A 23,037-nucleotide genomic window follows, 5' to 3' on the forward strand; every position below is an offset into this window, starting at 1 on the left:
CCAAACCCCAGCCACTGGACGCAGTGCCCGTCCCAAGCCCGGGTAAAATGGGAGGGTTGCATCAGGAAGGGCATCCGGTGTAAAACCTGTGCCAGGCTTGTATGTGCGGACTGGATTGTCCGCTGTGGCGAACCCCTTGCCCGAAAGACCACCAACAACATCTATAGTCTCACCTCCGTAATTTGTATGTCTGGGTTCCTCAACATCAATTAACAACATCATTTGCAATATTACTCGGCATTGTTGCTCTGCAAACTCTATATATTATAGTATACAATCTATTAGACTTGTGTCTTGTTTGTGGATTTTTTTATTTTCATTTTACTTAATTTATTTATTTACATTTTATTGCATGTACATTTTTTAAACTCTCTTTCCTCTTGGAGCAGTCTCTGGCACAAGAACTTCCTCTGGGATCACTAGAATACTATCTATCTATCTATCTATCTATCTATCCATCCATCCATCCATCCATCCATCCATCCATGAATTTGTTTTTATATCTGATTTGGGTTATTCTACAAAAATGCCTAAAAGTGCTTTCATTTACCTAAGATCATTTAAATTAACATAACAGACACTTGAATATGTTCAGAAAATATAGTATGTACTTTCAATCAAGAAATACATTTTTTTTACTTTAATGTTTAATATTTAATTGTAACTTCCTTTTTAAAGAGAAAGAGAGAGAAAGAAAAAGTTAAAAGAAAATGCCTTGTCAGTATGATGATAGTACATGGTAGTGGGGGTGTATACTTTTCATCTAAATTTATACCTTTTCAATAACAACTAAACTAACATATTTTCCTGTGGAATATCAAAGATTATTAAATCTTTCTTTTTAAATTAATCACTATCTTTTGTCGTTTTGTGTTTTAGTTCTTTTGGTATCGGGGAAACAAAAACGCCATTCTGGAGAGTCGATTCTGGGAGTCGACTCTATTGTTTTTCCATACAAAGAATCAGAGTCGGGAGGTGAGTCGACTCGGAATCGGGTGGAATCGAACAGCACTGGTAAGATGAAGACTCGCTTGTTTCTGTGCCTAATCTCCTCGCTGTTGCGCCTCGCGCTGCGTTCTGATTGGCCGCGCGCCGAATCCACCCATAGGAGAACACCGCGGTAGATTTAGCGATGAGAAACGGAACGACAACCCGGAAACGCCTCGAGGCTAGGATGCATTTTCTCGAAAAACGTTTTTTGTGTGGAGTAAAAACCATTTAAATGTATTTGTAGTAAAGTTCAAGTTTTTAATTAACGCTTCCTTTAACGAAGTAACAACTAGAGTGTAAAATCCTAATAAAATGTAATTTTAATAGCGTTTCACTCATTTGTGTCACATCACACAAAGGGTTTCAGGACGTTGTTTTTCACCTGAAATTAATGTATTAACACATAAACATTTATATACATATTATTCTTATATATTAAACATAATAAAGCAAAACATACGGTACTCTATTTAGTGCACTACATTTCCAAAAAGGATTCATTTGTGGTTCAGCCATCTTCTAACAGGGATTTAACGCACTTGCCGAAGGGTATTGTGGGTATTGTAGTTGACATCCATGCCATTTCTGCAACGCTTAAAAGCCTTGTGACTACATTTCCCATGTACATGTAAAGGACAGGCTTTGTGTTAAACACCCAAGGAGCAGGTGGTCAGCTTATTTATTATACACAATTCAAATGAGCTTCTCTGTATAATTTCCCCTTTTCACATCCTCAGGTAGAGTAATTTTTTTTTTTTGTCATTATTATTATTTTATTATAATTACATACTTTGTTCTTTGATTAATGCGAGAAACATAAACTCATCTGACTGTCGCACTAATCAAATAAAGTATGGCATTTTTATTAAATATTCTAGTATTTTAAAATATTTACAGCAATTTAAAATATAAAAAATATGTTAGATTTTTTATTCTAACATATTGCTATGATTTTCTTCATTATAATAAAATATTAAGAAAATGGAAAACTACAGCTCGAGTTATCAGAGGAGATTTGAAGCAGCTGTTAAAGTGATGAAGACTTTACCTGAGGATGGTAAGAACTCTTTATTCCATGTTATTACACTGTAATGAAGGGGCAAACTGCTCAGGTAAATATGTTAGGGTCATTATACAGAAAAGGTGGAATTTGGGTAATAAAAAATCTCCTGAAATGTATTTCTTCTTTAACTTTTAAATTTTATGAATCCACAAAAAGTAAAGTTTGCATTTTTAGTTTTTTTTTCACCCATCAACTTTTCCTCCTGGGAACACCAATGACAATTTAGAAAACATTAACTATTGAATGTAATCAGTTTTTTTATGGCCAATTTTTGACAGTTTAAATTATAAAAAGAGTAACACTAATGACAGTCTTAAAATCTTCTCAAAAACCTGCGAAATAATGAATGACATTTCTAAACAAATGAGGCGAGATGTACAACAGAGCTTTTGCATTAGTCCAATGACCTTAATCGAGTGACCTCTAATGCAGGGACAACTTCAAATTGTATTTTACAATAAATCTCTTTTCGTCTAACAGTAACGCCAATGACATAGTTTAGGGTGAGTGATATTTATTTAATTTCATTATTAATTATAATCAATTATTGTTTCATAATTTTAGTGTTTAATAGTGTTAATTCATTTATTTATTATTAGTTACATATTGATGTTATTGTGAATCAGATTTATTTCTTAAAAAAAAAAATCTTTACATTGTAATATCACATGGTCATAATGTTGATGCAGATGTTCAATCAGTGTCCTCTCTCTCTCTCTCTCTCTCTCTCTCTCTGTACTGCTCAGGTGCCTTAGTGCCATCTGAAGACATGCTGGTCACGCTGTACGCCCACCACAAACAAGCCACGGTCGGAGTCTGCCCCGACAGCACCGAGCCCCGCGGCCGGGACGCTCTGAGCAAAGCCAAGTGGTCAGTGTGACTGCATCAGCATCATCAGCCAGCCAGAACGTCTGCTTTATTATTATTATTATTATTATTATTATTACTGTTCTGTAGACAGGAGTAGACCTTACACACATCATTTATGCTAAAAACATAAACACACAAACCAGACCACAATTCTACTTTAAGTAAACGGGGCGACAAGGACACAAAAAACAAATACAGGCAAATGTGTAAATAAATTCAATAAATACACATGGAAATAAAAAATAAAGTAGCAAAATACCGGGAATAAAGGCAATAATATCAGTAACCAGAAAAAGAGAAAATATATATAAAGATATAAAAAGACACACTGTACTCAAAAGTGTGTACAAAAAGAGTACAATTACTGAAATGATAATAATATTTAGTTTATTTTATATTAATGTAGTCATGCAGCAAAAGTGAAAAAAGCCACCAAATATGATATGAGTTTGTGTGTATGTGTGTGTGTGTGTGTGTGTGTGTACAGGAAGGCCTGGAAGGCCTTGGGTGACATGTCTAAGGAAGCAGCCATGAAGGCGTACGTGGAGGAGATTCTGCTGGTGAGTTTCTTCGTCTCCGTTGTTTCAGTCGTTTTTAGTTTTGACTCTTTCAGCATCGCTCTTTTCCGCCGGTTAGATTCTGGAGATGATCCCTGTGACGGAGGAGGTGTGTGACCTGCTGGAAGTGCTCGAAACCTTTTACGAGGTGGTGGAGGACGAGGACGAGGAGACGACCAGCAAGCCTGCGACGTCAGCGTTCACGGGTATCATTTAAAATGATGTCATTATGGTCAAGAGAAAAAAAAAACATAGGAAAGCATATTTAAAAAAATGCAACAGGTAATAGCAGTGACAGAAATTTGCAAAATATTAGCAAATTGATATTACTGAGAATTATGCTTGTGACTTAAAAGCCGGTAGTCAAATGTACTGTGTATCTAACAGTTCACCAGAATAATACTGAGGAAGCAGTGACGTGTGGAGAGGAGAGAAGGTCTGTAGGAACTGTACATGATAAAAAAGGAGGATAATGAACATTAACCTTTAAAAACGTGTTAATTTACCTACAGATTTATTCAAATATCTTAAAGACTTTTCACTCAAGAAGTTCATCAGTCTCAGAAAAAAGTAGGCGTGGTCTCTCTATCAGTCTCAGTGAAGGAGGCGTGGTCTCTATTAGTCTCAGTGAAGGAGGCGTGGTCTCTATTAGTCTCAGTAAAGGAGGCGGGGTCTCTTTATCAGTCTCAGTGAAGGAGGCGTGGTCTCTATCAGTCTCAGTAAAGGAGGCGTGGTCTCTATCAGTCTCAGTGAAGGAGGCGTGGTCTCTATTAGTCTCAGTGAAGGAGGCGTGGTCTCTATCAGTCTCAGTAAAGGAGGCGTGGTCTCTCTATCAGTCTCAGTGAAGGAGGCGTGGTCTCTATCAGTCTCAGTGAAGGAGGCGTGGTCTCTATCAGTCTCAGTGAAGGAGGCGTGGTCTCTATTAGTCTCAGTGAAGGAGGCGTGGTCTCTATCAGTCTCAGTGAAGGAGGTGTGGTCTCTATTAGTCTCAGTGAAGGAGGCGTGGTCTCTCTATCAGTCTCAGTGAAGGAGGTGTGGTCTCTCTATCAGTCTCAGTGAAGGAGGTGTGGTCTCTCTATCAGTCTCAGTGAAGGAGGCGTGGTCTCTCTATCAGTCTCAGTGAAGGAGGTGTGGTCTCTCTATCAGTCTCAGTGAAGGAGGTGTGGTCTCTCTATCAGTGAAGAATGTTTTAAATAATTTCTGTTGTAATAATTGTATTAATTATTTTAATTAACTGTGTGTATTTTTTTCCTTCTTATGTTATTTGATCTGTTCTCTTCCTTTATAATTCTTCTGCCAGGATTATGGATTATTTATATGTTTATAGACACAGATATGACCAGGCTAACGGTGGCTAACAGAGCTGAGAGAGGAGGATCTCCGGTGTGTACACACGGCTCCTTAAACACGGAGGAGGACGAGGAGGAGAAGGAGCACCGCCGGGAGACGAGTCATGGCTCACCAGAAGCCCTTCTTCAGCAGCTCCCTGATGGTATTGGAGGATGAACATACATTATTCACCCCCTCATAGGAAAGTGTGTGATTACTGAGTGATGATGTCACTGATGATATCAGATTGTCTTACAGATGGCGGTGATGTCAGTGACCCGGGACGGCCGAGTGAGGTGTACAGTGACTTAGTCAGAGCTGAAGAGGTACAAACACACCATCATGCAGTTAATCAACACTAAGATCCTTTTTTTTTCTTCTTGTTTTGACTTATAGTCACTAGGGGGCGTGGTTTAAAGTTTGTAGGCGGAGCTTATTTGGTTTGCCTTTGGATCTCATATACCATGATGATTTATATAAGTTTCTATGAGTCTCTCTGTGCGGTAAGTAACTTACATGTCTGTCTTTTGGGAAATGTGCAAAAGTTTGCACGCCTTTAACTCAAAACCAAAGAAATCTTAAAGACCTTTTATTTTTTAATTAAAACATTTTAATGCACCCGGTTTCTGGTGTTATCGAAAATAACACAAAAGGACAAACTGTTTACATTGGCGTGTTTACAAAATTATTTCAGCAAATCAGAAGTTTGCGCACCCCCCCTTTCTGCCTTTTGTATCTAAAATCCTCTAATATTCCCGAATATATTTTCTTAATCCATATTCGCAGTGGAAATAGCTTCATATTATCTTCTTGCTCCAGAATACATCCGAGTTACTTTATTTATTTTTTTTATTCTGAAGTTTTATTTTTGATACATAAAATAAAAATAGTAGCACTTTTTTTTCCTTTCTACTCAGATCCATTAGGGGATACAAACTTTTGCACTCAGGTTGTCCATGCAAACCTGTGATCCTCAGGGTCCTATTGCTGGACAAATTGTTTTAAAAAAAAAAGCTTTTTAAGTAACTAACAACTCAAATGTGTGTCTTTATTTTTTTTCTAGGGATTTTTGATAAAACTTAGACGTCTCCATAATCAGCAAGAGGTCCATTAAGGTTCTGCAGAGGCTTTAAACATTACCACCAGCTTTTCACTCCCTGAGCTTTTAGATTAGAAAACTCTGAGCCGTTGTTGCTTCACGTTCAAAATTTACACTCAGGCCCCAGCGAGAATTGAACTCGCGACCCCTGGTTTACAAGACCAGTGCTCTAACCACTGAGCTATGGAGCCCTGTGGGAGGCTCTGGAAGCTGAAGAACATCAAGAGCAATCAGTCACACCCTCAGTGTTTACATACCTACAGGACAAAGACAATGCCTACATGTTTGTGTTCCCGGGTGTTCACCTCCTGTTATTCAGAATAACCTGGAGTTCATCCAACAAGCAGGATCCTGATTGGTCCAGGTCTGTAGCGGAAGGAAGGAGTGATGTCGTAATGATTCGCTTCAGTGATTCGATTTGTTCAATCTTGTGAATTAAACTATATGATTCAGTAGATATTCCTTTTTTAAACTTATTTTATTAAATAAGTTTCTATTGATGTAATAATAAAACAATCCAAGCTGATTCACAGGATTAACCGCATCTGTGGAGGATTTAATTTACCTTGAGACAAATGAACACAATGAAGAACTGATGTGTTAATAAAAACGCAACGCGTTTGTATGTAAATGAGAGGGCGGGGTCAGTGTTAATACGCATTGCATTCAGAATGTTTCTGAAAACGACGGCTTAAAATTCACATAATTGTAATATTAATTGAGAAACATAACCAATCAGCAGCGAGCATTGTTTTTATCCCCGCCCCCTTGAGGACCTTTAACATTTAAGCAGACGTTAAACAGCGCACAGCTGGATTGTTCGGTACTGGATTGAAAAAGCATCAGCTCCTGTGATGTTTGTGTTTTTTCCCCTGGCAGCGATATAAACCCGAGTGTTCGCTCGTCTCAGCAGGGTTCAGGAGGCCGAGGAGCTGCCGAAGCTCGAGCCAAAACGCCAGAGGGGCGAGGGAGAGACACAGCGCATGAGGGTGTGAGTCAGGATGGAAGACCACATGGCGCAGCACGTCCCCCCCTCTGCACAGCGGCACATGGACCGGTCCAATCTGTCATCGAGTCTGCAGGGAGAGCAGGAGGCGAGGGCTTTAATTTAATAACTGGATATTTATCCAACAGCACTATGCACCTGAACAAAAGATGTCTAGTGCACGTGATTTTACACCATAAATCGTGCTTTGGGCTGCTGGTCTGAGTCACTACAGATTAACCAGCATGTTTAATGTTGTGAGTGAACTGAATTAGCTCTTACACCATAAACACCATAAAAATGTTTTAGGTAGAAATATGGACACCAATCAGTGTAAAAACTACCGTAATTTTATAAATAAAATGTCTACTTTATAATGTAATAATGTGCAAATTGTCAGAAAAAATTCTGTAGCACATCTGCCTCAAACAAACTACCGTAATTGTTCAAATAGCGCACCTACCGTAAATACACTAACAAATACACGAATGCACGAAGTGTTGCGCTGTTTTATTTTTGAAGTTGTTTTCTGTCAATAATAATAATAATAATAATAATAATAATAATAATGTCAACATTTTCTTCTCCATCAGGGTGTAGGTGGACAGGAGAGTCTGTAAGTAACATCATGACGTTGTTGAATGAAGGTACAGTCGGCAGCGATGTGACGAGGGATTCGGTGGACACACAGATCACAGAGGCGTTGTCACGGCTACAGGACGACATGCGGAGCGTGTTAGCGAAGGTGAACACACTGGAGGCTCGGGCCGAGTTAAAGGTGAGAGAAAGGGTGTTTTCATGCTGAAGGTCATTATCTGTACCACTGCCCTGTTGAGTTCTGCGTTCTGAGCATGTCTATTCATTTTTTCGCGTTTTTTTTTCAGTAACATGACACGTTGCAGGTTATTTTTAGGATTTTTGATATTTAAAAAACTAACAAAACCTAAGTTGATAGTGAAATGATCAGACTGCAGCGTCTCTCCCGATGAGAAGCAGACACCTTAAACTCTCTGATGTTCTTCTCAGGTTAAAAGCCTCGCTCTCCGCCGCGAGCCTCACACAGACCTGTCTTACAAGGTAAGTGGAACCGAGTCAGGGAAAATAAATGCGTGTCTTTTAAGCTGACGGTAAAGACTTTCTTATGTCTTCAGTGTCTCTAATGTGTCTTCTTTAACAGCGGCTTTCTGTGAGTCCATCAGTCGTCTCTCAGATGGGATTTCTGTTCGTCTGGCCTTTCGTGACGCACTTCTTAATGCAGATTTACCTTAAGAGGAAAAAAAGTTTGTGCAACACAACAGTATATTAAAAGAACCTGTGAATTTAGTGTTATACACTGTGTAACCTCAGACCTGAGTCTCAGCTCAAACAGGCTGCTTTTTCCCTTTCAGGAGGATGAAGCTAAGAATCGGTCCAACACGCAGAATGTGAAAGCAGCCAAAAACACTGACGAACGTCACCGTGACTGCACTCCTGTCCTGATTTTAATATGTCCCTGTTAAATCTCACCATCGCCCCCTGATTACGGCGCCGTCACCGTCCCAGAGCTGGACGTCTGAGGGATCGAGACAGAGCTGACCGCTAGGTTTAGGTTTAGGAACGCTAATCAGAAAGAAAAAAGCAGAAAAAAAACATGTCATAAAAATATACAGTTGTTGATAGAATATTAAATGATTTTAAATGGTTTCTAATAGAAATTGTCTAAAGTTGATGAGAACTTAAAGGATGTAAATTTTGTTGTGACGGAATTGTTTTGTTAAAAATAGAGGTAACAGGAATGACGCATAAATGATGCTTTCTTTTGAAGGAAAAGGACAAACTATTTATAAACGTAACAGAACTAATAAAATCCCTAATATAGAAAAATTAATGTTTCATTTTCGGAGGTAAAACTGCACTTTTCATCGTAGCTGCTTTCTTCTGCTTAGTTAGTAACAAGTTATGGAGAAAACGGTTAAAAGTACTCTCTTAAGCTTTATATATAAATTCTGTATTTTATTACCATAATTTTAAAGTAATTTATTTATATTTACTAACTAAACTTTAGAATAGAAACAAATTTTATTTTGTCATTCTTGTTTGTTAAACTTTTTTTATTTCATTTCTGCTCAGAATCACCCTACATGAACATAATCTTTTGTGTTTATATAATTACGTGTATCTAACTATATATATATATATATTGGTGTATAAATAATAATAATAATAATAATAATAATCTGGAGAGAATGTATTAAACTGAATCTTTAGTTTAATGCGGAACCTTTGACTCAGACTCGTGTTTCCTTCCGGTGTGTTTCAGGTGAAGCACCATAACACTTCCGCGTGTGTTCGGTGTGTCGCTGTTTAACTGTAGAGGTTTTTAAAGATTTCTTTATACTTTGGGAAAAAATAAACATGTCGATGGACGGAGGGAGTCGGGCAGAGACTCCGGACTGGATCACACAGCACCCGGTGGTGAGGTTTAGATTTGGCGTTTGATTTGTTCTCAATGATGACGAGCCGAATATCAGGTGACACCGCGTGGACCGGACCACAGGCCAGGGGGGTGCACTAACTTTCGCACCCAGGGACATGTATTTCATGTAGCATGCGAAGTTAATTTAGTGGTTTTCTCTTAAACGCCGTTATTTATTTATTTATTTATTTATTATTAATGCTTGAGGAAATGTAAAGTTAAACTGAAAGGGATTTATATTTAGAGGGAAAGAGATAGATCTGTCAAAGAGGAGTGTGTTAGCGCCCTCTGCTGGCTACATTTATATTTATTCTTCCTCCTATTTTTTAACTGTTGTGTGTGTGTGTGTATATATATATATATATATATATACACACACACATTATATATAAAGAAAGAGAGGTTTTGTCTGTACATTGGGTCAGAACTCGCTCTTTAAATGATGTCTTCACCTTTACGTCTGTCTGTCCAGTCTATATTCTGTCAGAGCATCACACAAACTGTCTGTCTAGACTTTACTGAATCTCCTGCAGTCCTTAGATCTCTGCCTGAAGTTTAATCTGCACCATCAGTGAATCTAAATGTTGAGTAAAAGTGATGTTATGAACAGTTATGTGTGGGATTTAATAATCTACTGTAAAATAATCTACTAATGCGCTACTGTCTCAATGTAAACAAACACCTGCACCAATAGATATTAATTAGAAAAGATAAAGTGAATATTTTGACTGGGATTAGTTCATATTTTCACTTTGGCTGAAATAACAGCGCTGAAGTGGTATAAGTGAATTTTAACACGCTGGAGTGGTTTTAAGACAAAACTTCATCTTTATCCTTTTATCTCCTTTTTCCATTTCTCATCTGTGATTCACTCTCCGATTACCGAACAGGGAGTGTATTTGTCTGAGCACCAAAGAAGGACAACTTAGTGTAAACAAGGCGTACACTTAAACTTTTCTTTATCAGCCCTTTTTCCACTGACTGTAATAAGATGAAATTATAATAGATTTAAAATCTTTTAATGAACTCTGTACATTCTGTATAATTCCCAGTACTGTATAATGTTGTCACAGCAAACAAAAATTAGTTTAAGCATCAAGCTTGCAGGCAGACATGTAGGCTTCAACCTGATGATGATAATATCACTGATTACATTAAAGCTGATCAGCTTACTTTAACATGGGTACCCCAGCTAGTATACAATACACACACACACACACACACACAGTTTTGTTCTTTTCCTGACATAAATACCAGAAAGGAAATTTCCACCCTAAAAAACTGCTGTATTTGGTGCTAATTTGTCAGCCTGTGCTGTACTTTTATATACGTTCCGACAGCAGAGGGCGCTAAACACTGAACACTCCTCTGTGGTAGCTATAACGATAACACACCTTTTTTTTCCTCCTCATGTTCAGTACAGAGAGCTGCTGAATCTGGGCGTAGACGACGATGCGCAGGTGTACGGAGCGTTCCTGGTTTATCTCGACCTGACAGAAGGTGAGAGACGCCGCCTGCTGTAGATCGGACCAGCCTGGCATGTTTATTTTCTGAGCGAACCGTCACACACACTGTTTAAAGCTACTCGTTAATACCAACATGTTGATGTTCGTGAGAAAAGGCTCAGTATAAATCGCATGACACATTAGCATGAAACACTCAATCGACAGTCTGACACACTGACGAGCATTAAAACCCAAAGACGCGCATGTTGTTAACAGCGACTACGTAGCGTGTCGCCTTTACAGAACGTGTAAATGCACGAATGACGAAAACAACACGGAAATATCTGGAACGCTAACATTTACCTCAGACGTGTTGAAAAATTTGTTTAAAAAAGACTCGTTATGTATAAAACGACACGGTAATTACGATTAGCATCTAGTATTACCCGCTCAAGTTAACATCTGCCATGTTGAGAAACGTTTCTGTCATGACCTCAGTCTGAGAGCTGTGAGAAACATTCTGTGCCTTTGTGTAGAATTTACCGCATAGAATAACCGCAGGCGTTAGCTTGCTAACCAGTTAATGCGCTAAGGAGCCGCCCTGTTTGCTAGCCTGCAGGATAGCGTCATAACACTTTATTTATAGCCATAATTTTGCACCATTTCAGAAGTTTAAACATTTGAAGTAGACACGATGGTGTCAGCTCTGGGCGTCGCCGGCGTTGTCGTCGCTCATCACCCAGATGATCCTGACGAGGTCTTTCCTGTGTTGCAGTTCGGCGCTGGACGGGCGTGGTCGCGGTGTCGTGTCCTGAGCTCCGGGCTGTTCTGCTGGAAGGTCGTGAAAAAGAAGGCGAGGGGGTTCAGGTGGTGTATCCACTTCCTGCTCACAGAAGCGTCAGTCACAGAGAGTGAGTGGGAACGGCTAACATCGTGCTAGCGATTTTATCGCTCTTTTATTGATTGAGCTGGTTAATTTTATTCACACTTTCTGAAATATTTAGGTTCTATATAAGGTAAGTTCTATAAAAATCTACCGCAGTCGACTGAGCAGGAAGATCGGCGGGAAGTTAACGGGATCTCTTTTAACAATAAATGACGCGCGTTACACAGTGGTGGTTATTAGATACTTTTAGACTTTAAAGACAAACTAGGCGATAAACATTAGTGTAACTGAATCGAATTTAAAAATCAGCAAGAAATCTAGTTAAATCAAATCCCCAGTCTGCCTCTGATTCACAGCTCTGTTAGCCGACTGCGCTACAGCTACGCTACGGCTGCTAAGCATGTTAGCCAGTTAGTTGTACTGCTCTTACAAAACAATACAACATAAAATTTTAACATGACTTTTTTTTTTAATGCTTTACATTTTCTACAAATATTTTTTTAAATTATGCAAAAAAAATGGCGCCTAAAGATCAATTCAACATTGCAGAAACAATAGAAAAAGAAATACAAATATATTTAGGGTTTAAATTTTCTGTAAATCTGTATTTTTTATAGATGTTTATAAAATGTGTGTTAAAACGTAACTGTTGTAGATGTTTATTAGCTATTGAAATGTTTAAAACCTAAAAAAATGGCTTTAAAACACAATTTTTAGTTTTTACATACAATTTTTAAACATTAGCTGTAACAGTTAACTTTATTATGTTTATTTTTATTCCATTAGTATTTAGTCTGTTATTAGTCTGTTATATTGCTGTAAATATATCGGAGGTGTAGAAATATCTGCGTTTTACGTTCGCAGTAAAGATTAGAACAAACAAACAAATATAATAAACTATACTGCTAAAAAAATGGATGAAGGGATGAAGGAAACACTTAGTCCCAGGTTCACTTGAACATGTACTGTATATATACAGATGGTGCGTTCATGTCAAACTGGGACTAATCGGTCTCTTTAGTTTGTTATTAAAATTTGAGCAGTGTATTAATGAATTATAAACTGAACAGTTTCGTATGTTTTAAACATCTTTGTATTCATTTAGAACTTTTGTTTTAAGTCTGTGTAAGCGATGCTTAAAATCTTTGTAGTATTGATAATGTAAGTTTTTGTTTTTCTTTTTTTTTAAATCAAGAATTTGATCATTCTAATAAAAGTCTCGTTTTAGGTTTAAAGTTTAAAAATGTAAAGGTTCCTCTTGTGGTTTTCTTCATTATAAAGGTCTTTCTTTATACTGTACCTGCAGTGCATTGTGGGTAACAGGAGTTAATCACACAGAACACAGCTGTAGAATTCTGAAAACAGCTGATTAAAAAAAGAAATGTTATAAAATTGTGTATATATAATAAGTTTTAATCTTAAGGAATCGCGTGATGTTTGATGTTAGCCTCTCGGTCTCAACACAGATCTCCTTGTGTTTCTCTCAGTCTGAGGTGCATCGTGGGTCGCGGAACTCCAACGCTGCTTTGTGCCGTAGCATCGGACTCCACACTGGTGTACCAGCGCCTGAGTGATGGCCTGGTGACCCCTGACCCCCCTGTGGACATCAAAGACCTGGGACGCAGACAGCACCGTAAACGCAGACTACAGACGTGAAGTGGAGAAAAAGAGACAGATAATAAATAAACATGCTGGTGTAGAGGTTATGAAAGGTGAGTGTGTGTTTGCGCTGTAAGATCTGGGTTATGAGGGGTGTTCGAGTCAAACCGGGACTTTTGGTGACAGTTCTGAGAGTAATCACTCCCTTTATTTCTCTATATGATCCCGTGCTACACTAATGCACTTATCCCAGTGTGTCACCAGTGCGTGGACACCATCAAAGTAGAAAGTTTTCATGATTGGACTGCCTGCTTGACACCTCAAACGCTGGCCTCCCAGGAACTCCTTGGAAAAATGGCTTGGAGTGAGGCTGTAGTTTTGTTTCAGTAACTGCCAGCCAAAGACCAGGCACGTCCACTCGCTGCATGTCTCATGTCTCGACTAAGAGTCTCATCACCGTATTGTGACTCAAGTCTCCTATAAATGTCAGTCGTCTGTTTTATGCCTCATTCACTAGAAATGTCATCGTAAGTCCTGGTTTGACTCGAACGCTCCTCGTAGAGAAAAAGCTCTAAATGGTTTTTATGCTCCCAGGTTGTAATAAAGTGTGATAGCTGTGGTCTCTGTGATTTCCTGAGAGAAACTGAAAGTGGTTTTGGTGGTAAAGTTGCCACACGCTGCCAAGATTCTCACTGACTCAATATTCTGTATAACTTATACATACTATCTATATAGTAACTTTATCTTCTTACTCCCTCAGGTCTCGCTGTGATACCACAGATTTATTTCAGCTTCTGCATGAGAGTTTATAAAAAAATATATTTTATACACGCTATACTTTCATATATAGTTTTCCTTTTCATTAAAATTATAATTTTTCAAGCTATTCAGTGCTAGTGATTAGTGCTGGGAATCACGATACAATATCACACTTATTTAGGGCTGATTTAATATGTATCGTGTTTTTATAAATATCCTGATCCGATATATATTTATAGATGCAATTGGGGGGAAAAAAAACAGTATATGTATTTTTTTTTTAAACATTTCTAATCACTCCTACAGCACCACCCTGGACGCTCTGCTGCCTGCCAACGTCTGAATAAACCTGCTGGATTATAGAAGAACTGCAGTATTTTACCACCTCAAATGCAAATGCGTAAATGAAAAGTTTATATGAAACATGTTTCATGAATTCCCACACAAAAGAATCAGGATATATCACTGATCCCCCCAATCTCTAATAGATAAATATATACATGTAGACATTTAGCAGATGCCCTTAAGCAATTTTTTTTTTTTTAAGGGCCCAACAATGGTAACGTTGTGTTCATGAGGTTTGAACCAGGGACCTTCTGAAACGTAGCCCAACGCTTTAACCACTGAGCCGCCCCTGACCCTGACGCACAATTCTCTGGCATGTTAGCTAAGCTAGTTCTGTTTGCACATTCTTCAATGCTAGCTGCCTTCTTTAATATTAGCTAGAAATGCTAAGACAAATGACTGACACACAAAAAGCTAATGCTACTTCACATCAGTCAGCAGCTAAAGGCGAAGATTAGGACAAATAACGCTAACTAGCATTAAAACGTCTAAACAGAAACAGATCAGCTAACATTAGGTTACATTTAATAATAATTAATAAAATGGCACAACAATGTTTTTACGATCATATCAGCAGAGAACATGAGCGGGTATGACTCGACTCAGCAAAACTGCTACCATAGTCAGCGTTAGAACGGCTAACACGGTGGAGAGAAACATCTAGGAAATCTCCTCAGACCCTGGGAGAGAAACAGAAGTAGCACAATAGTGTGTGTGTGTGTGTGTGTGTGTGTCCATGGTGTGGCTGCGACTCAGAGAGAAGAGTTTTCTATAAAAAGGTTTATTGTTGTTTGTTGGGGTTCAGGGACGGGGTTTGTACAGAGCGCTTTTATACCACGATGCACACACAACCTTTCCGTCCTTCGTTTAAAGTCACGTGATGTGTTTACACTCGTGTGGACACGATGATGCGTTTTTTTCCGACGCTTTCCAGCTGAAACCCAGGCGGTGTCGGCTGCTTTCACACTTACTGATTATGGTTTCCTTTATGGAATCCAGCGTACTATTACATTTTTCTCCCAGTTTTAATCTCCTGTCCAATCAGCTCACGAGTTTAGAAAAAAAAAAAAAAAAGTGAGTTTTTTTTCGCCAGCTATATCGAGCGGACGGTATTCCAGCGGCACGGTATTCCAGCGGCACGGTGCAACCTGATCGTCCGGATCGCGAGCGAGGCTAATTAGCCGATACAGGGGAGTGTGTTGCCATGGTTACGATTCCGTCATCAGCACAGCATGCGCTCGAGATAGCGAGTATTCCCAGCAGGTGTGAAAGCAGCCTTCGGCCGGGGTGTGTTTATTAAAATATTGCATGTACGATGATAAAACGATGACATCGTCATTCGTAAAAAATATAAAATAAAAAGCAAGAACAAAAAAAAAAAATTTGTAGAATTAATGGCGAGAAAAATACTTTTCCAACACACACACACAGTGTATATATATTTATATAAAATGTTTGGAATGTGTGAAATGGAATGAAATTTTTCCTTTTTTGTTGTTTTGTTCCTTTTCACATGATGATCTGCAGCTTCCCGGGACGTCTCATCTCCAAGAAGAAGAAAAAAAAAAAGAAGAAGAAAAAAGCGGAATATTCGGCTACACGCGCAAGAGACGTAAAGTCTATGCGTCTCCGCAGACGTCACATGTCCTCCTTTTAAAAAAAATAATAATAATAACAATAAGTCCAGGACAGTGTTATGTTCATGGCTCTCTCTCTAAAAAAAGTCGTTGAGAAACACAAGAGAAAGGCTTAGTGTAAGGCAAGGGCGCTGTAACTGTAACGGTCTCTTTCCTCCTCCTCTCCAGACGTCTGGGTGTGTGTGGTCAGAGCGCTGGCTGAATGTAAACAGGGCGGCTCGATGGTCTTGGTGTGTGTGTGTGTGTGTGTAAAGAAAGGGGAAAGCTTGCTCAGCGCTCAGAGGAGGAGGAAAAGAAGACGCGGGATGGAGTGATCATCTCGAGGAGGAGTAGAGGTAAAGCTGCGCTCAGGTTATGTCACGTCCTCTTCCTCCGAGCAGTAGTCACGGCCCTGAAGGAGCGAAACAGATACGGCGATTTATTTTTGCGTCATGCAACACATGAGCAATCAGTGCAGGCCACGCCCACTAGTGACATCATCTGAGAACATAGTGTTAACATGCAAAACTATGCTGCTCAGTAAGAATGACGGGAACACTTAGTCCCCGTGTGACCCGAACGCCCTGGGTGCGTTTAAGTCAAACTGGGACTGCATTGTTTTCTCTAAATTAAAGGAGTTTTCTTTCTTTCTTTCTTTTTTTTTTTTGGACATTTTGATTTTTATTTAGCTTTAGGACACTTAGCAAGTCTTAAGACATTTTTACTGTTCCAATGTTGAAGAAAATGTATGGAAAATAATAAAAACAATATGTTAAACAGAAATACTTTCTCTCTAACGTCTTGTCATGTGTGATCTCATACCAGAAGACCAGGGTAGTTACTGTACAACCGACAGACTGTTCAGCTAACCCCACTTCACATCGGACAGGGTGTCAAAGCCAGCTAGCTAACGTTATAGAATAGAGATAAAACAAGGCTAAAGTAGCATAAAAATTTCTAAACAAAACTAGATTACCGTATATTAGAGAAAACACTTAACTAGGGCTGCGACAACGAATCGATAAAAAGCAATTACTAAAAGCGTTGGCAACGAATTTCATAATCGATTCGTTGTGTCGCGCGATGCGGAGACATTTGATTATTTAAAAAAAATCTTTAATTGAGCGCAGAGCAGAGTAAACAAACTCGGTCTCGCGCACTGATGCTAGCAGAGTTCGGTTCATAGACAGGACGGAGCAAAAATAAAAAACGAGCGGAAAGATGCGCAGCGGAGCCGGAGAAATCCGTAATCAGGGAAATCATCTCCCCTGCTGGGTCTTAGTGCTCTTACTGGTATAATCAACATCTGTGCACGCGTGTACTATAACACTGACCACGTGTGTGTAAAACATTTTATTTTGTGTCTATATGAGTGTGTGTACAGCGTGCGTGTAAAACAAAAGAAAGTTTCATTAGAGAGGTTAAAGATCCATTTTCTCTCTCTGCTCAAGGCTTAGCCTGCTCTGTGCCTGCTGTGCGCATGCGTCATTGAAGAACATGCGCCACACACACACAGACTACTCCTACTTTCACCTTCACACACACACACACACACACTCTTTCTCTTGGCTCTACACAAAAACACTGCTTTGTCGCGATTTTTTTCAAAGGTAAAGTGCAGGTTAATTTATTTTTACTTTACAGCAGTGATTCCATTAGTGTGTTTTTTAAAATCTAATTTGGTTTACAAGTGTTTTGGAATACGAGCCGCTTCCGGAACCAATTATTCTCGGGATCCAAGGTTCCACTGTATATATTTGGCAGATGTAAAGCATACATGTGTATGTTTTTTGTTAGTCCATTTTTATTTTATTATTATTATTATTATCATAACAGCTCAAGGAGCAACATGTTTGTGCACTTTCTAAAGATTTTAGTTCTGTTTTTGAATAAAGGGTTGGAAATTAATACTTTTTTTGCCTTTTATCCAATTAATGGAAGGAAAAATTGACAGATTAATCGATTATTAAAATAATCATTAGTTGCAGCCCTACACTTAACTAGCTCACTTTTAATAGTTTAAATAGTAAATGAGCTCATTTTTAAAGGAGATCAGCAATGAAAATGAGCGAGGATGACTCGGCAAAACTACAACGCTAGCGAGAGAGTGAGATAAAGTGACTGAACAAGGCTAGCTCGTTTTTTGTTTGAAATTTCGTCACAGCAACGAAACGTCTGCACACCTGATCTTATTGTTTATAAAGGGCAAAGGGTTGCTACGTTCCTACACTTGGTATCAGTACTGTGGGGTTAAATACAGTGATGATAATTCACCGCCCCAAGCCGTGTTTTCCTCTACGGTCACTTCGTATTCTCTATACAGTACTAAAAGATTTATACAGTTTTATATTTTCTATGGACATTTTGCCGAATTTACAGTCATTTTTATGTTACAGAATTAGTGAATAATATTGTTCAAATCAAATCAAGAAATGTCAATCTCTCCACTGCGTACAGTGTTGAACCAAAGTGGGCGGGTCTTGATTTAACCAGTATGATATGCAGAAACCCAGCGAGTTTAAAGGTGAGCAGGATGTTTTAATCCAAAACCCCCACTTCTATGTGACTCCGCCTTACAGAGGTTCATAACCCATGATCACGCTGCGGTTTTATTTATATAAACGAAATAAAGCGAGACGTCTCACCTTTTCGATCTTCTCGTCCAGCATCCTGAAGAACTCCTGCTGGCTCTCAGACGAGTGGATGCTTCACGATAAGAGGAGGAGTCAGATCATCAGATGGATAGAAACAAAAGAATGAATGAGTGTGACGGGAACAGACTCGGTCAGGGACGTGGCTTTACACGTGACTCAGACGCTCACCTTATTTTATTAGTGTTGCCGCTGGCCTCTTTGTGTTTGCCTTTGGGCAAAAGTGTGCTCTTCTCCTGGGGAACAAAAATACGAATAAATAAGAGATGTGAGCGAGTGAGTGGGTGGAGCTTCAAACATAAACAAGATGAACTTTACTGTAACTTAAACAGTTACTACAAGTTTTATTCCGTAAAGTAAATTTAAAAGAAATACTTTTGTACGTTTTTATCAACTACGAATGTAAAAAAAAAAGAAAAAAGACTTTTACATCAGGAATATTTAACCTGGGGTGACTATTTTTTTTTTATTTTAAGTACGAGATGTGTGTGTGTGTGAGCGTATGTTTATAGCTGCTATAACGTCAGTGATGCAAGAAGTCACTCAGGTCTTAGGCGCTGAACGTAATTATAAACAGATAAAAAGTATGACGTGATGTTCTTTACTACGTAAAAAAGTGTAACAAGAGGAATAAAACACTTATGGACACGCAGTTAGAGGAAAACCATCAGCGTCAGATCACGAGCACGTGTGTGTGCGCGGTGTGTGTGTGAGTGTTACCAGGTGCTCCTGGTTGCGCGTGTTCATCCGCTCCTCCTCTCCCTGCGCGTACTTCACCTTCTCCACTCCTTTCATTTTGTACTCGTCTGAGGAGGAACATAGCGAGGTGCAGTTTAACACTCCAGAGCTTTGTAACGTCACCTTCATCACCTCTCAGTTTCCCTTCGGAGGGAAAATTACTAAATCATTTTGTTAACAGAACCGCATCGTTGAAAGTGGGGTGTGGCTTGTCTAGGCTCCGCCCACTAGCATTCACAGAATGTTTTTTTTCTCTTTAAAGATGGACTTTTTATTATTATTTACGACAGAGAAGTGCGAGTAGATTTCTATATTTACACACAAACTAATATTAATTAAATCAGGATTAAAGAGTACTCTCCTGTCGCCTTAGTAACACGGAGCGAGAGTGACCAAACAGCACATAAACTCCAACCAACACGTGCATAAAGGACACTCTGTGTTAAAATCTAGTATTTCAAATCCAAGTTGCGCGTACACCACTGCTCAAAAGTTTGTACTCCCCTTCTAACTCCATGGTGGTTCCTGATGTTTATTTCCTTTTACACTGTAAATTAATATTAAAGGTGTTTATCCAAACACACAATAATCTCCTCTGAACAGTTGATATTGAGATGTTTATCTGCTCCTTCTGCTCTGTAAAGCTTCATAACGGCTCTAATCTGAGGTGCTGGTTGTTAATTGGTGATTTCTGAGGCTGCCGACTCTAAATGAACTTCTCCTCTGCAGCAGAGCTCAGTTTTGGAGACAGATTTATCATCATGGAGCTTGATGGGTTTTACAAACAAACTCTACTGTTCAGAACAGCTGACCTTCACGTCTTAAAAAACCAGCGGACTGTTAATGTTGTTACATCATAACATGATTCCGTATGCGTTATTTCATAGTTTTAAAATCCCCAGTATTGTTGTAGAACGCAGAAAATAAAAGATTAAATAAAAACTAAAAAATCTGCAAGTGATCCCAACGTTTGAGCGATAACGTCACAAGCTGTTTACGTCAGTGGAACGCTGAGTGAATAGAGTTTACACATTATCATTATTTTTATTATTAGATTAGGTGAAGACATACCAAGATAGATCCAGAGAATGTTTCTCAAGAAGAAAAGGGAGACGCTTTCAGTTTGGTTTAAATCAGCTGAGAGGAATCATAAATCACGGTTAATTGAAGTTTAATGTCTATTTATTTTTATATTTGCATGTCTTTTCTAATTGTTTTTATATGCAAAAGATATAATTATAGTGTGGGAATGGGTAATATTGGTCATATTTTTGGGTGGCATTTACATTCTTTCCTCTAGGGCTGAAACAATTCCTCGAGTAACTGGAATTACAAAAAATGATCGAGGCAAAATCTTCTGCCTCGAGGCTCTGTTTAATCAATTTTAAAAGCTTCTGTTGTGTTTTTGCGCAATTATTTGTTGACAGCACCCTTTTGACACAGCGTGCTTCCGGCTACAAGCCACCAGTAAACACAGAGGAAGAAGAAACGCTTACGTCACCCACAAAGTGGAAGGAGACACAAACAGTTAGCTGTGTATACAAAATGGAAAGAAGCGATAAAAATATCAGTGAACCAGGAGAAGAAGAAACCAACAAGAGAAAACGAGAGAAATTGTCAGTAAAGGCTTATGTTACGCCTGAGATGTAGATTTAAAAAATTTTGCATCTGAAAGTTAAGTTTGACAACGTAGTGTTTTTGTATAATTATTTATTCCAATGTTTGCCTTGGGTTTTTTTTTTTATACTTAAAGTTATTTGAAATACCTTTTTTTTTTGTTTTTGCACCTAAGGAAAGGTTTTAAAATAAGAACGTACGACACTGTAATGCACTTAATTCATCTCAGGCAACTTTAAGCTCTTCCTTGTATTGTGAATAATGACTGTTGTATAAATGCTGTAGGCATTCTATAAGTAAAAGTAGATTTTTCTAAAAAGAAAACCAATTAATCCTTGTTTCTCTTTTATATTTTACATTGCTGTTTAATGAAGCAACATTTTATCCGTTATAATACTCGATAGCTGCAGCTCTCATTCTGTTTCACAATACGAACGTCCTGATTGTGGACGCACTCTCTGGTGAACGTGTGTGTAAGAGAGACGGACAGACAGAGACACAGAGAGACAGACAGACAGACAGAGACGTTTCTGACCTGATGAGAAGGCGTCTCCATTGCTGTGGGCTTTGTCCCGATCCTCCTCGTCTCCGGGAACGGATGATAACTGCTTGGCCGAAGCGCAGCCCATCACTCACTCACACCCCGCTGTCTCTCCAACATGGTACACTCCTCCACACCTGAGACACACACACACACACACACACACACACACACACACAGAGGGAGGGAGGGGTGAGGAGAAACAGGGGACAGTTTCAGTCAGGTGCATAAGTTTGTGCACCCTCACACCACAGATTGTAAATGTTTCAACAATGTTTTTTTTTTTTAGATCACCACCCAAATAATTTTACTGCACACACACACACACACACAGTGCGTATGACGTCACACGGCGGTCATGCCACTGCTCGAGGGTTTCAGGGGGAGATTTGGAACCGAGCCCTGAGTGAGGAGGGAGGCATGGAGCACCAACACACACACACACACACACACACACATATTTCACCAAAGACACGTGCAAGGCGTGTTCACACACGTGTGTGAGGTTTAATACACACATTTACACACTTACAGGAAACATGAACGTAATAAACACTGCAGAGCTCCATGTTGTTGTTGTTGTTGTTGTGTTTCCATTAGAGGCCTAAACACACACACACACCACTGTGGGACTAACCCTTCTCTACAGCAATAATAACACACACTCACATGTGTAACACATGATAAATGTGTGTGTGTGTGTGAGGCGGCGGAAAGCTAGAGCAAAAAAAAAAAAAACACAACAATGAAAACAAAACACTCCCGGGAATCTCTCGCTTCACACACACACACACACACAGGCGCGCGCGCAGCTTCCAGTCCCCTCAACACACTCTTACCTTCGTGCAAAACTCAGTGTTTCGGTAGAAAATATTTGGGATTTGCAGGAAAAGAAACAAACAAAAAAAAGAATAAAAAAATAAAAAGTGTGTTCCAGCATGTGAATCCAGCCGCAGCACAAACCCCGAGGAAGCGAGACTCTCCCGGGACGCGTCCCCATCCCCGCCCTCACACCCTCTATAGGCGCCCTGCGGATCGGTGACGTAAGCGGACACTACAGACACTCCCTAGTGCACTTCCTGGACATTTGGGACGCGACCAGGCAGTGACGAGTGTTCCATTTAAAGCTGAACCGTTTCCGTGGTTGGTAGTTTTTAAAAAAAAAAAAAAAAAAAATCGGATATTGATATATAAAATATCTATATTTAAAATATATTAGTGTAGAATTAATCCTGCTTTTTAATCTATTAATAAATCCGATTAGTAGTTAAAACGTTTTGCGCATTTACAATTGTGACTATTGTGAATAAATTAACCGATATCATGTAAAACTTAAGATATGTAATCTATACTTTTAACATGAATATCTATATCCCACGTGTGTATAAGAAAGGGAAATGTTTTCTAACTCAATTTAAAACGTTTGGAACGCAAATCCAGAGCAGCGGGTCAAGGGGACAGATTTAAATGTAACACGTTTCCGGTAGCGACT

The 23,037-nt window shown here is 39.0% G+C and overlaps 3 protein-coding genes and 1 non-coding gene across 12 annotated transcripts; 2 read left to right on the forward strand and 2 right to left on the reverse strand.

The window, feature by feature from the left end:
* The first annotated feature begins 1,971 nt into the window (after positions 1-1,971).
* Positions 1,972-8,679, forward strand: acbd5b (acyl-CoA binding domain containing 5b). Of its 6 annotated transcripts, XM_053495646.1 has the most exons (11): positions 1,972-2,047; positions 2,800-2,923; positions 3,411-3,483; positions 3,560-3,686; positions 4,808-4,972; positions 5,056-5,135; positions 6,822-7,021; positions 7,482-7,671; positions 7,920-7,970; positions 8,071-8,173; positions 8,282-8,679. In XM_053495646.1, the coding sequence occupies exons 1-11, from the start codon at positions 1,972-1,974 to the stop codon at positions 8,287-8,289; spliced, it is 1,197 nt and encodes a 398-aa protein (XP_053351621.1). In that variant the 3' UTR covers positions 8,290-8,679. The 6 variants fall into 6 exon arrangements, with proteins under 6 accessions (XP_053351621.1, XP_053351616.1, XP_053351618.1 ...); XM_053495641.1 differs by lacking the exon at positions 1,972-2,047 and having other exon boundaries at positions 2,805-2,923; positions 6,819-7,002; positions 7,541-7,671; XM_053495643.1 differs by lacking the exon at positions 1,972-2,047 and having other exon boundaries at positions 2,805-2,923; positions 6,819-7,002; positions 7,547-7,671.
* trnat-ugu (transfer RNA threonine (anticodon UGU)) lies at positions 6,027-6,099 on the reverse strand. Its single transcript has one exon. It is a non-coding gene; the product is annotated as a tRNA-Thr (tRNA).
* A 508-nt stretch (positions 8,680-9,187) lies between the features above and the next one.
* tsen15 (TSEN15 tRNA splicing endonuclease subunit) lies at positions 9,188-16,105 on the forward strand. Of its 3 annotated transcripts, XM_053495652.1 has the most exons (6): positions 9,188-9,347; positions 10,767-10,848; positions 11,569-11,704; positions 13,167-13,391; positions 14,344-14,437; positions 15,910-16,105. In XM_053495652.1, the coding sequence occupies exons 1-4, from the start codon at positions 9,288-9,290 to the stop codon at positions 13,333-13,335; spliced, it is 447 nt and encodes a 148-aa protein (XP_053351627.1). In that variant the 5' UTR covers positions 9,188-9,287; the 3' UTR covers positions 13,336-13,391; positions 14,344-14,437; positions 15,910-16,105. The 3 variants fall into 3 exon arrangements, with proteins under 3 accessions (XP_053351627.1, XP_053351625.1, XP_053351626.1); XM_053495650.1 differs by lacking the exon at positions 14,344-14,437; XM_053495651.1 differs by lacking the exons at positions 14,344-14,437; positions 15,910-16,105 and adding an exon at positions 14,039-14,160.
* On the reverse strand, positions 16,105-22,544 carry zgc:55943 (uncharacterized protein LOC406337 homolog). Of its 2 annotated transcripts, none has more exons than XM_053495653.1 (6): positions 22,385-22,544; positions 21,540-21,682; positions 19,370-19,455; positions 18,821-18,885; positions 18,644-18,704; positions 16,105-16,410 (listed from the first exon to the last, which is right to left on the reverse strand). In XM_053495653.1, exons 2-6 carry the CDS (start codon positions 21,631-21,633, stop codon positions 16,372-16,374), a joined length of 345 nt encoding a protein of 114 aa, XP_053351628.1. In that variant the 5' UTR covers positions 21,634-21,682; positions 22,385-22,544; the 3' UTR covers positions 16,105-16,371. The 2 variants fall into 2 exon arrangements, with proteins under 2 accessions (XP_053351628.1, XP_053351629.1); XM_053495654.1 differs by lacking the exon at positions 22,385-22,544 and adding an exon at positions 22,078-22,139.
* Positions 22,545-23,037: the final 493 nt, after the last annotated feature.

Source organism: Clarias gariepinus, chromosome 1, assembly GCF_024256425.1.
Source record: "Clarias gariepinus isolate MV-2021 ecotype Netherlands chromosome 1, CGAR_prim_01v2, whole genome shotgun sequence".
Lineage (NCBI taxonomy): Eukaryota > Metazoa > Chordata > Actinopteri > Siluriformes > Clariidae > Clarias > Clarias gariepinus.